We start from the raw sequence: 12708 nt of genomic DNA, 5'->3' as shown, positions 1-12708 counted from the left end.
CGTGGGTTCGGTTCAGACGCAGAGCAAGCGTGAAGCTTGTTTTTGAAGCTGGTTTTGCGGTTGTTTGTGTTTTGGCTACGGGCGGGGCTTGCAGTATTGTCTTTATGTTCCTTGAATATAAACACCCTATAGCTATCTACGTCGCGTCGCGTATCCACCCAGGTCGCTACAGTATGCTTACGTCGCCGCGCTGCTCCTGGCGTAGGTACGTAATGCTGCAAGCTTTGCAGTTTTAAAAAGTCGTACTAAAACATTTTGACTTAGCGCTTAGTGCCGTTTGTACCACACAAAAACAAAATCGCTTAGAAACAAAATTAATCCATATATAATATATCGCGCTTCCGGATTATAAGGGCGCACTTTTTTTTTAAATTAAAGGCTTTTAAGTGCGCCCTATAGTGCAAAAAATACGGTATTTGTTTTGAACTCAAGCTATTTGTGTAATCAACGTGAGCTGCTCCTTCATTTGACAGTTTGCAGCCTGCACAGAGCACATGGGTGACGGCAAACTAAAATTAGACTGCGTTCTCTCCGTATCACCGCCTTGGAGCAAAGCTGCACAAGACACAGAGGAGCCGAGCGCTGTCACACGCTTTTAATCGAGGCCTGACCCAATCTGATAAAAGCAAGAGACAACAAGCCTTTTCATCAGGACCCAGAGAGTAACTTGTTCATCTGAGAGACCGAAATATGATATGAAATATCTGACAGAACTGGCCGCCTGCAACACACAGAAAAGCAAAACACACTCACAGGCCGCACGCTCACACACACTTAAAGACCGCACACATGGATTCAGCATCAAGTGTGCACTTCCACACATTGTGAGCTTGATGGAAGGAAAAACAAAGGAGAGGTCATGCAAAGTCAGTCAGTGTGGAAAGAGAGAGGATAAAAAGAACTGTTGAATGAAGCATCTGCATTTTCTCTTTCTCGTACACCACCTGAAGCTGTTTGCGCATATAAGGAAAGACAATAAATTCATTTACGTGACCAGTCGGGAGTTTTCCAAATGTGAAGAAACACATGGACTTGTATGTTGTCCCATAAGAAGAAGGCCCGATATGCACCTCGTCCATCCACAGACACATTCCTCTCTACTGTCACTATGTGAACGCCAGCGTACCACTTTCCATCTGTTTGTATGCACATTTTCAATTTCTGTTGTATGCGTCCATGAACCGTTCATGTTTACATCTCTGCACTTCAGAATGTTTTTCATTTGTGTAAATTGTATCACCACAATTTGAGGAAATCCACTCACGGCGTTCCTGAGCTATCGCATTCACAAGAATAGGATGAACGTGAGGTCACAGTGACCTTGAGCTGTGACCTCCAAAATCATATCAGTTCCTCTTTGAGTCCATGTGGACCACATGTCTAGAAATGATCTCCCGGCTTTCTTGAGACATCGAACGTCAAAAAGCGTGACGACTCAATACATTTTAAACATGTTTTTACACTTGGCTGAGGTGGAAAGGAGAGGAGACCGTAATGTTCCTGTAATGAATACATGAAACATTTCCCAGCACATTATCTTCCTTCATTTGATGTTTAACTGCCGCTGTCATAATTACATATTTTCTCCTGCAATGGTTTAATGGTACCTGACTGGACAATTGGTGCCACCAGCAGTTTAATTCTATGAATTTTCATATTCACAGAACAGAAGTGGAGGGAAACGAGCCTGAAGTCACATTTTCTTCTGCCAGTTTATTCTAAATGTGTTTAAAGTTAGCGTTTTTTGGGATGGAAACGTGGCTACTTTCACTGTTGATTTGCTTGTGACATCAACTACTCGTCTATCTAGTTTCATTGGTGTTCTAGACAAATTACTTTCAACAAGTGAGTATAAGGAGGTTCAGCATCAGGCTGTGGGACGTTCTGACAGGACATTAAGCTGATGCAGGGAGATGCCCTTTGACCTCTCATTGACACAACCCTCATCAATAGAGATAATTTGGATTTAAGGACATTAAAGCCATCACGGCCCTGCTTTTTGTACCATATCGGGGCATTTTATCAAACCTGCATATGTAATCATTCATTTAAAAAACATATTTGAATTCATAATAACAGAGGCTCAATTAGGTGGTAAGGCTTATACCAGTGTTTTTTTCTTTGTGTTTGTGTTTCCTTGTGGAGCAATATAAGCACAAAGAGGTACTTTCATACTAAAAAGACTGCAGCTTTGGAAGATACTCACTTGATATGTCAAACTGAGACTGCTTAAATGTCATATTGTTTTCAGCTAAACAATAGAATACTCTCTGTATCTAATTAAGACTGATTGAGGTCCCCATTACCCCATTACTTACAAAGTAGTTTTGATAGGAAAGGATCACTTAATGTCCAATATGGACTGGTGGAATGATATATTACCAGTAGCACCAGTAGATATTGGAACAAGAGTATTGTTTTGAGGCTGTTTTGAATCGCCAGGCTATCAGGAAACTAAAGGTTTGTATCAATGTATGTACAATATGAATATCAATTAGCAGTCTATTAAAATGTAATACAGGCAGGTAATGCATCAGATGTATATAGTCCAAATGTATTCCAGTGCCATATTGCAGAAGTACAGCAACCCTTAATCCCTGCCAGGTCAAGGGTCAACCCCTATTTATGTTTATTCAGTTTGCAAAAGCAAGTAAACGTCCTAAGTCAAACCACTAAAGTTTCAACATGAGCCATTTCACAAGAATCAGTGTTGAGCTTTGCTGTTATTTACCAGCAGGCAAAGCCTAGAACCTCCTCCAGGAGGAACTCCCCAAACCCAAGACCCTCCCACGGTCCGCTGCTCCAACACAGGCAAACCAAACCCGGACACACCGTGTTCATTGTGCTACTATATTATACCTTTATTATCAACTGCATGAAAGTTAACAAGCAATAAATAAATAAATAAAACGCAACGTGGGAGAGAGAAAAACTTACTGCGTGCACTCCTGAGGCGAGGACGGCCACGAAGAGGCACAGGAGCATCAGCCTGAAGAACATGTGAATGACAGCGTTAAAACTAATAATAAATGAAAATATTAATGCCACTGTTTGTTCCTTCTTCTACTGAACGTGATAGTTTACAGCGTGTGTTGCGCTCACCTGTTGCGTTGTCCGTGCATGGTCCCACACATGCGCACCGAAAACGTCCCTTCACTCGTGGAGCCGCTTACAGCATGTCTGCCCGACCTGAGGAGCACATCAAGACCCTCCGCGTCAATTAGCGCCGTCAACGCACGCGCACATACACACCTGTGATGCATGTGGTTAATTGTCTCTAAAGAGACCCCTCGATCCTTTCCCACAATGTCTGCTGTAAATACTACACGCTGCTACAGTCACAGTGGTCAATCGGTTTTTCAAAGTGTCATTAATAAGATATTACTACTTACAGTCAACTCGGGCTACGGTGGAGGAAAGAAAAAAGGATCTCGCGGGGGCGAGAGATGCGCGCGCGTGAAAAAGTTTCGGGTAAAGGTATTTAAAGCTATACCCGCGGCACCCGAAACCTGCTCAAATATCGCCACCAGAAACCCTGCAAAGTGAGCCGAGTAGTCCCTCTCCTTACCGAGAAACAAGTCAAAGTGTTTGTACCAGCACGCCAGAGTCCGTCTGCATGGGCGCGAGGGTGGTCGTTTTGGGGAGGGGGGTGTGGTGCAGCAGAAACTACACCGCGGTGCATTGATCACGTCTTCATATCGTTTCGGACAAAGATGCAGACAAACGTGCCGTCCGCGCTCTGCCGATAACTTTACTCCTCACCCCGAAGAGAGAGAGAGAGTTACCCGAAGCGGCCATCAGCGGCTTGTTTGCGGGCAGCCTGCACCGGTCCACCGCGCGCCGCCACCATGCTGCTACCGACCGGCACGCTGCTCCTGCTGGCGGCTCTCTGCTGCAGCCTAGACCCGACGGGCGCCGAGGTAAGTGGACGAGGCATGGACAGCGTTGTGAGGAGCGTAAAGGTTTACCTGCGCAGGAATATATCTCCCTCTCGTTCACGTTATTTCATTAAGTTGATGTCCACAGAAAGTTTATCTCTCACGTTATTTCATTAAGTTGATGAGCGCAACTTTCAAACACAGTGCAGTTGAAGGGGATTTGACACCTTTTTTTCCGTGTATTTAAGCAAGACATGCGAGCTAGTATACATATATAATATATCTATATATCTATATTTATATGTGCAAACATCTGTTTTTCTGTGACGAAGTTTGACTGTTGAAACAAACCATTAACTGTTCTCATCTGTTATTGAGCTTCAGTCGTCAAAATAAACACATTTCAGTGTTTCAGTGTCATAGTAGAGACTCCCTTTTTCAGATGTTTGTATTTGAATACACTCATATATATATATATATATACTGTATATTGTATATATACTGCATATTGTATCACATTGTTATTGTCTGTTTGGCTTTATGAGGCAGTTATAATACTTTGAGTTGAGTTGAATTGCCTCCCTGCCCAACCTCCTCCAATCTTCTGAAGAGGAGAATAGTGAGAGAGAGAGCGCGAGGGGGGGGAGGGAGGGAGAGAGGGGGAGGGGGAGAGAGACTACAGTAGCTGGAATGCTCAGTGTATTTGTTAAAGAGGGAGACTGAGATGCATAGAGTCAGAACAAAAAACATTTGATATGTTTAGATATTCCAATAAACGTTTCATGAATGTGTCTCTTGAGAAAAGAGACATTCTTTCTCTAGGTCGTACTGTATGGGTAGGAGAGTATATAAGTCCTTTAGGTCGTACTGTATGGGTAGGAGAGTATATACGTCCTTTAGGTCGTACTGTATGGGTAGGAGAGTATATAAGTCCTTTAGGTCGTACTGTATGGGTAGGAGAGTATATAAGTCCTTTAGGTCGTACTGTATGGGTAGGAGAGTATATAAGTCCTTTAGGTCGTACTGTATGGGTAGGAGAGGATATAAGTCCTTTAGGTCGTACTGTATGGGTAGGAGAGTATATAAGTCCTCTGACTGTGTCCCTGTTGCTTGATGCAAAGTTCAACACTTGCATTGTCATAAAGACGTGTTTTCATCTTCCAGCGGATGAACTGATGATACATCTCTTCTCTCAATGTACAGAAAACAACGTTTGACATGAAACATGCTCAGACTTCAGAATGTAAAGACTCTCATTTCACCAGAAACACTTTAAACAAATATGCACTAATGCCTGTTGGTGTGTGGGAGTGGAACGATCAGCGTTCAACCCGTTTAGCCTGTAAATCTTTCTCAGGGCAAATGTTTGACACTTGGGTTTTCCTCAGCTACCCAGTCGGAGGCATCTCACATGGAGAGAAAATGTTTGGATACATTTCCAAATCCAGATTTCCAAACTCAAAAGTAGTTTAATGGAAAACAGCAGCGGTGCTTCAAGTCCTCTGAGAACAGAAACAGTCACTGCGGCTCTGTGGGCTCACGTATGTGGAGGACCATCGTCATTTTGAGCTATTTTGTTGAAATATACATAACTCCGGAGGCCACCCTCTATCGAGGGGCTCGACAGATGTGGTGCTTCATTTTGAAGCGTGGGTGGAGTTTGTGGCGGAAACATCTCTCTCACACGAGTAGCGGAAATCCAGGTGAGGGGGAGGAAAACACTGGTGGACTGTGTCAGGAGTAAAGATGAGGAAAAACAGGCTGTTAAATCAGTTTCAGAGATACTTGTCACCTCTCGAGGGAGCCTGGTATTATCTTGTGGGGAGTTTCTCTCTCTTCCGGGGTGTTTTAAGAATATATTTTCATCTGTGATAGCTGCAAGCTGTCGTCACAAAGTACAAGTCAGCTAAAGGAATGAATAATCCACATGGTAATAAAAAAACATGTCACTAGATTGGCTTTGACGTTCCTTTGCCTAGATGAGGGGTGTCAAACTCATGTTCACCACGGGCCAAATCAGCATCATGGCTGCTTTCTTAAAGGGACGGAAACACTTTATAAACCCCTCGAATATACTGTTAAATAACTCTTTGCATTTAATTATTGTTTACTTGAGTGTAGAAATATTGCACATAAAAAAATGTCTCTAATATTACAATATAAATCCATTTAATCTTAAACCTTCAAAATAAAAGCACAGGATATTTTTCTTCAATTTCTCTAAAAAAAGGTGATCACGTGTCTTTAAAGCCGCCAGGGGCCACATAAAACGATGCGGCGGGCCGAATTCGGCCCGCGGGCCTTGTGTTTGACACCTGTGCCCTAGATGTTCTATTTTGAAAACAGTCCCATTATTTATCACATATTTATCTGCAGACACAGCGTTAATTGAAGAAGCTGCGTAGGATAGAAGTGTATGATGCTGAGAGGACACATATCAAGTTAAACAAAGCAGCAGAGAACTTTGACCCACCGCCTGCATGGATTTAGAAGCATAAACAAAAAATGCTAATATATTCTTATCCTAAATTATTGCAATCAAATAAATCAGAAAATTAATATATAATAAAAAGAAAAAAAAGAATAAAGAAAATAACAAATGATGTATATATATATATATATATATATATATATATATTTGTCTGTATTTTATATTAATTTTCTGATTTATTCTTCCATATACATACGTTTTAATCACACTTATAACCCTCACAAATGGTCCCATCCATCCATGGGACGTCCACAACAGGACGTTTGTGATCCTGTCATCCATCCGAAGCTGCACGGTGATCAGAAATGAGTTTTCCCCAACAGTAATATCCAATACAAGGACATTGATTTACTTAACATCCTCTTTATTCTGTATCCTGCACCTTCATTAATGTGAATCCAGTCAAAGAAATCAGTGTTTGGCCAACGTCCACAGGGCACCGCGGTGTGTTTATCTCTTCTTCGTCTCCACATACACCGGGACGTGACGCCGGCCGAGTATCACGGCCTCCTGTTTGGGCTCCTTCACAATCAGTGGGCCTCAACACAGGCCAGGAGTGAATATAGAGTATAAACAATTCATGGTCAATCACTAATCCATGCAACACACACAGATGTGAAGAACCTCGTCATAGGCTCAGAGTTAAGGTCACAATGAAAAGATAACGCAAGATTGGCGTCAAGCTCTGCTCTCTGTTTAAGGATGAAGCAACAAGACCTTTGCTCCCAATAGTTCCTCCAGCATCCGATCCTGAGCTTATATTTCACCACTGTTGATACGATATCAACAGAATAGAGTCTCTCTCCCTTGGCGGTCATTTAATCTGGCCAGAATGAGTCATTTGTAATTCCTAGAGGAGAAGGAGGAGGAGGAGGAAGGGCAGATTAACAGATTCCTGGAGTGAGAGTTTGTGTGTGGGATGTTGGATGGAGCAGTTGGGAAAGGCAGTAGCTGGTGGGAAAGATGAGCCTCTGTGTGCTGCCAGGATGTCCCAGGACAGGCTGAACCTCGGGCTGGGACACTACTTAAATATGGTGGAAGCAGAGAGATGGCTGTTATTGTGTGTGTGTGTGTGTGTGTGTGTGTTTGTGTGTGTGTTGAAAGCTAAGAATCAAGCTGCCGACAAGGCTGTGTGTCGTCTGGTCAAAGCACCGACCTCCTCCCCATCAAACCCCTACAGAGACAACAGCTGACCCTCTTACTGTTACCGGCCACCAACCAAGCGAGGCACCCTGGGAAGGCATAACCTGCCTGACCCCTGACCTCCAGTGTTGTAAAAATGCCTACATTTGGAAGAGTTGTGATCATGTCAGTGTGCCTCTATTTTTACAGGCATCTCTGGGCAAGTATGCCCCACTTTCTGCCTGTGTGTGTTCCTGTGTGTGTGTGTGTGTGTGTGTGTGCCAAGTCAGGAGAGGATTAACTAGTGGTGGTTAAAGCCCTTTTCAATTCCCTGTGGTCCAAACGTCACTAATAAGGCAATTATTGAGATTTGTCACATTAGCTCTCCACATACGTCTCGTGCCCCACGCTGCTCCCCGAGCTCTCCGTTACCTCCCTGAGGTGTTTGTCATGGGGAAAGTGCAACTCAGCCTCTTAACTGTGAAATTCGTGAGTCATGAAGGTCACTTGTGGTTTGAGACGGAGATGGCGTAATGGATACGTCTGTCTGACAGGGAAGTGGAAGGTGGAGAGTGATGGCGGGATGGAGGGGGATGCTGTGCGAGGGGGGGGGGGGAGATGGAGGCAGTTGTGAGCCCCACATGTGGAGGAATGTGGGTCAGAGCCAGAGATGATATACCCGGAGCAAATCTGTTCGTCTCGCTCCCCGGACCTTGACCTGAACTTCCACCCCGCCGCTGCCAAGCCGTCTGACTGACGGAGGGTAATACAGACAGCGGTGACGGGGTCGTTACATTTAACACCGTGAGAGGATTTACATGAAGTGTTGACATGTTGTCTCCTCCGTCAGGAGTCACAAGTACTGACGACACAAACGCTGCTCCACTTTATTAAAGCCTCCAGACAACGTCTGTGCTTCCTCTGACTGTTTGTGTTACCTGAGAGGCATCGTGCACATCTGGGTCTGTGTGTGTCTAAATGGATTTGTGTGTGGGGAGGTTTGCAGAGGGAACCTGCAACTTGTGTGTGTATGTGTATATGTGTGTATGTGTGTGTGTGTAACACAACACACCAATGGCAACAATCAAGAAGCATATCGGTCATGCCATATTTCTATTTTTGGATAAAAGTGTTTTTCTTGTTCCTCTAATATAAATACACACACAGATCAGGAGCTTCTCAGATAAACATCGTAGAGTTTTTTTCTTCTCCCTCTGTAAACGACATACTTACCGCCATGACCTCTTTGCTTTTTAGGCAGAAGAATGCAGAAGAAGAAGGTTTAAAACTGAACCTTTAAGCTTTTCTCTTATTTGTGTATGTCAGACTCGGGTGTCTGAAAGAAAAAGACAGTTTGTTCTGATAAAAATTCATCCAAATCAAATAGAGATGAGAAGTGGCTCAAGTGAACAGCTGCTCTGCTCTTTCATGTCGCAGAACTGGATGTTCCAGAGCTGATTGGTGGTTTGGCAAATGGTGAAAGATCCCTGAAGATAGCTGAACGATTTGGTAAAAGCAACAAAAAAACCAATGATAAACTTAATATTTCATTTGGTGAAATTATATCTATTTGTACCTGAATGTTGAGTCTACATACATTATTTCCTTCAGTCCACTATGGGTGTAAACATAATTTTTACCATCAAGCCAAAACCTCGTTTCCCAAAAGGAAAAAGAAAAATATTCCCTCCAGGAAATTGTTGTCCTTTCACTTTCTCTCTTCCTTTTCTCTTTAATCCAGTTGATCATAATCTTAAGTATTTTGATCAATGAGCTAAAGAAGCGACGTATATTTTTTGAGGAAAAGACAAGTACTACGTCAAGAGGACACCATCATTTGACACAGTTGAACAGGGTCATGGTGCAGTAGCCGGTGGACCTCCACCTGTTTGTGAGACACACGTTGAGGACCTTCACACAAACACAGAACCCTGAACCGTCACTGGGGCCAAAAAGAAGTGACTCCTTAAACTGGCCTGTCAACAGATTCAGAGTCATTTGACGACATGCGCGGTCGGCCGTGACGATTTCGTTGTGAGTGCCGACGAGACAGCAAGGGACAAGGTGTGTGTGTATTGAGTGTGTAACATATGGAGTTAGGGACGGTAGATTAAACCATCTACATCAGGGGTGTCAGACTCATTTCCACCGTGGGCCACACATCATGGCTGCCTCTTAAAGGGCCGGTGTAACTGTCTAAACTACTCAAACATATTGTCTTTGCATTTGATTATTGTTTATTTGAGTGTAGAAATATTGCACATAAGAAAATGTCTTTAATATTATAACATGAATTCATTTAATTTTAAACCTTCAAAATAAAAGCACGGGATATTTTTCTTCAATTTCTTTAAGAAAAGGTGATCATGTGTCTTTCAAGCCATCAGGGGCCACATAAAATGATGTGGCGGGCCGGATTCGGCCCGCGGGCCTTGTGTTTGACGCCTGTGATGTAGATGGATGTCGCCAGTGCTGAAGAAAGAGACACAAGCTCTCTCCAGAATGTTGGGTATGTGTGTGTGTGTGGCGCCTTTCAACACGTCTGACTGTCGTCAAATGGAGACATTTCTTCTTCATGTCAGCTCAACATGACAGTGGTGTCTCTCACCGACGTCACACGGAGCATCTTTGAAGCAAACTTAGCTTGTGGTAAGTCTACCTCGGATGGTCCCGACATCATAGCTAATAATCAAAAATCATCATTTCAGTCCATGAATGGGATTTCCACTCCCGGAAACTCACCGTTTAGCTGTAACCCTGCACACTCTGCTGGTCTTAACCTATCACTTAATTTACTCTGTGTTTCTTTAACCAGATATGCTCGTATTGGACGGTGATGGCACGATATTTACAGAGGTTGGATTGATAGAAATAGCAGATCCAACTGTAATTCAGAGGACCCGATCCATACCCAGAGCCCTGGACCTCTTTCCTGGAAGAACAGATGCGTTATCCATTTTTTCCTTCGACTTTGAAGACAATGAGAATTGTTCATGTTCATGTCAACTGAAGTATTCCACACACATAAAAAAGAGCTCAATCAGATAACTTTAGGAAAGCCGGTCACATCCCGTGGCTCACATGAGGAGCAAAGGAGATATGCAGATCTTTCAATGCACAGCTGAGTCCGGGGGTAGATTAAGACGTTTTAACCGATACGAGAGCCAGTCGGCCCTTCAAGTGACGTCCAGCAGACGTGACGCAGTGGTGATGGAAGAGATAAGGCTTGATATGGAAACAGGAGTACAATAGAGAGCAGAGAGGGCTATGAGCTATCATGTGAAGTGTTTGGCATGACGATGGGGCTAAAGGGCTCCATTAGGGCTGTTGCCGGCTTGGAAGTGAAGTGCCGGGATGAAGGCTGTCTTTCTCCCGTCTTTGGAATTTCCTCTTTCTTCTCCCACTTATTCGTACTCATTTAGTGCCGCCTCAATTATGTGTTTCTGATGTCAATGATGAGGGGTCATTTCCTCGCCGGGAACAAACAACAGCAACATATGTGTAGCATGTGCAAATGGAAATCCTTAAAAAGGATGTACAATAGAGCTTACAAACTTCCTGTATGTGCAAACTCCCTGATGGATGCATTTTGTCGCCCTGTATATCACTTATGGAAATGCTTCTGTGTATTAATTACTAACTCACATCCCAGATGCTTGCTTCCATGTAACACGTGAGTCTTTTTTTAGTGAAAGAGCGAGGGACTTGTTTTTCATTTTAAACTCATCCTCCACCCTCCAAATATGAAATAGATTTGTGTGTTTCACTTATGCGGGTAAAGGTTGACCTCCTTTTCCCAGCATGGCCGTATATATATATATATATATACACCCACCATTGAGGTCATCAAGGTCCCGGACCTCTGGATTTTTGGGACTACAACTGCATTTCCTTGAACAACCCATCATTGCACAATGACGATAAATGAGACCTTGAAAGATAAGCAAATGTTCTTCAAATTGGTCTCAAACGTTCACTTGCACTAATTATATGGTCAAACGTCACTGTTACCTGTTTTTGGCCTTAACTCAAGAATCCATGTGCTAATTATGACAGAAATTATGACTTATAATGAATTTTCCACACATATCTAATATCAAATAAATGATAGATTGATGAAGTGGTGACAATTTGGACAGACATGGATGTGAACGGCTACATATTTGGTTGGTACAAAGCCATTGGCGCTATACCCAGATACTAGAGCACTCTTTAGGGAGACGCAAGGCTGACCCAACCCCTTCTTGTCTTTGTGAGCATAAAAGGCAAGGAAGAGGCCTTCCTCCTTACAAAAAGAGTGACTTCCTAACCCCACATCCTGTGGCGGCACAGTGCTGCACATTCACAGGAGGAGCAACCGGCAGAGCGGAAGTAGTCAGAGCTCTGCAACCGCTGACATGAAGTGAACTGGCCCTTTCTCAGAGAAAACAAACGTCTTGACAAAGTCATTGTTTCTCTCTCCCCCTCCCTCCCTCCCCCGTCTCTCGGTGTCCATCAGCCCCTGAGTAGTTCTCCCTCTCGCTGCCTTAATGCCAGTTGTGTTCGCAGAGAAAAGGTGCAAACTATTTTTATTTTTGGGGTACATGCATACCATAAAGGTAGATTCAGTACAGAGGTAGAGAAGGTTCAGTTTGATGTGTTTTTAGTACTTTAACCGATCTTGTTCCTCTGGGATTGTCGGGATTTTTTTTTTTTCATAATTCTTTTTACTATGTAGATTTTAACCACTCAAAAATACAGATGATACCAAAAATCACAATTTAATTTTCAACTATTCAAAATAAAGAACATGAAAGCAACCGCTGTTACGAAACAAAAATAATTATTTCTTTTTCTTTTTTTAACCAAGAAAAGCAGCCCTGGCATACATGTCTACATGTCTACATGTGTGGGCATGTGAAATGAGTCCTGCACACAAACAAAAAAAGGCCCGTCTTAAAAAAGGTAACATTTCCTTCTGGGGCACACTGACAGCCACTAAGCGGAGTTATAAAGATGACCCTTGTGTTGAAACCTGTTTGAATGTCTAAATCCCCTTTAATTGTCTGGCCAGAGGTCACAGGTCAGCAGGATGAGCCTGTGAGGATCATTTGTGACCAGCCAGGATAGGATGAGATGGACTGATTAAGAGAGGTCGGGGACCTTTGTAATCCAAGGCAGCATCTCTGAGAGGCGTTAATGTGGAATTTGAGTGTTTGATGTTGGTCACAACAACTA

At 43.2% G+C, this 12708-nt stretch overlaps 2 protein-coding genes across 4 annotated transcripts in view; one reads left to right on the top strand and one right to left on the bottom strand.

The window, feature by feature from the left end:
• The window catches only part of col4a2 (collagen, type IV, alpha 2), a 57408-nt gene extending 53755 nt beyond the window's left edge, over positions 1–3653 (bottom strand). For 2 of the 3 annotated variants that reach the window (XM_056439224.1, XM_056439242.1), the window contains exons 1-3: positions 3393–3562; positions 3103–3189; positions 2938–2989 (exon numbers count right to left, since the gene is read on the bottom strand). In XM_056439224.1, coding sequence (XP_056295199.1) covers positions 2938–2989; positions 3103–3134 — 84 coding nt within the window. In that variant the 5' untranslated portion in view covers positions 3135–3189; positions 3393–3562. The other variant, XM_056439232.1, reaches the window with a different exon arrangement.
• Positions 3654–3717: 64 nt separating this feature from the next.
• The window catches only part of col4a1 (collagen, type IV, alpha 1), a 50692-nt gene continuing 41701 nt past the window's right edge, over positions 3718–12708 (top strand). Inside the window, 1 exon segment of the mRNA XM_056439255.1 lies at positions 3718–3920. Coding sequence (XP_056295230.1) covers positions 3849–3920 — 72 coding nt within the window. The 5' untranslated portion in view covers positions 3718–3848.

This window comes from Pseudoliparis swirei, chromosome 2 (assembly GCF_029220125.1).
Source record: "Pseudoliparis swirei isolate HS2019 ecotype Mariana Trench chromosome 2, NWPU_hadal_v1, whole genome shotgun sequence".
Lineage (NCBI taxonomy): Eukaryota > Metazoa > Chordata > Actinopteri > Perciformes > Liparidae > Pseudoliparis > Pseudoliparis swirei.
The sequence above is the reverse complement of the archived record's forward strand: the minus strand, read 5'-3'. Positions and strand labels throughout refer to the sequence as shown.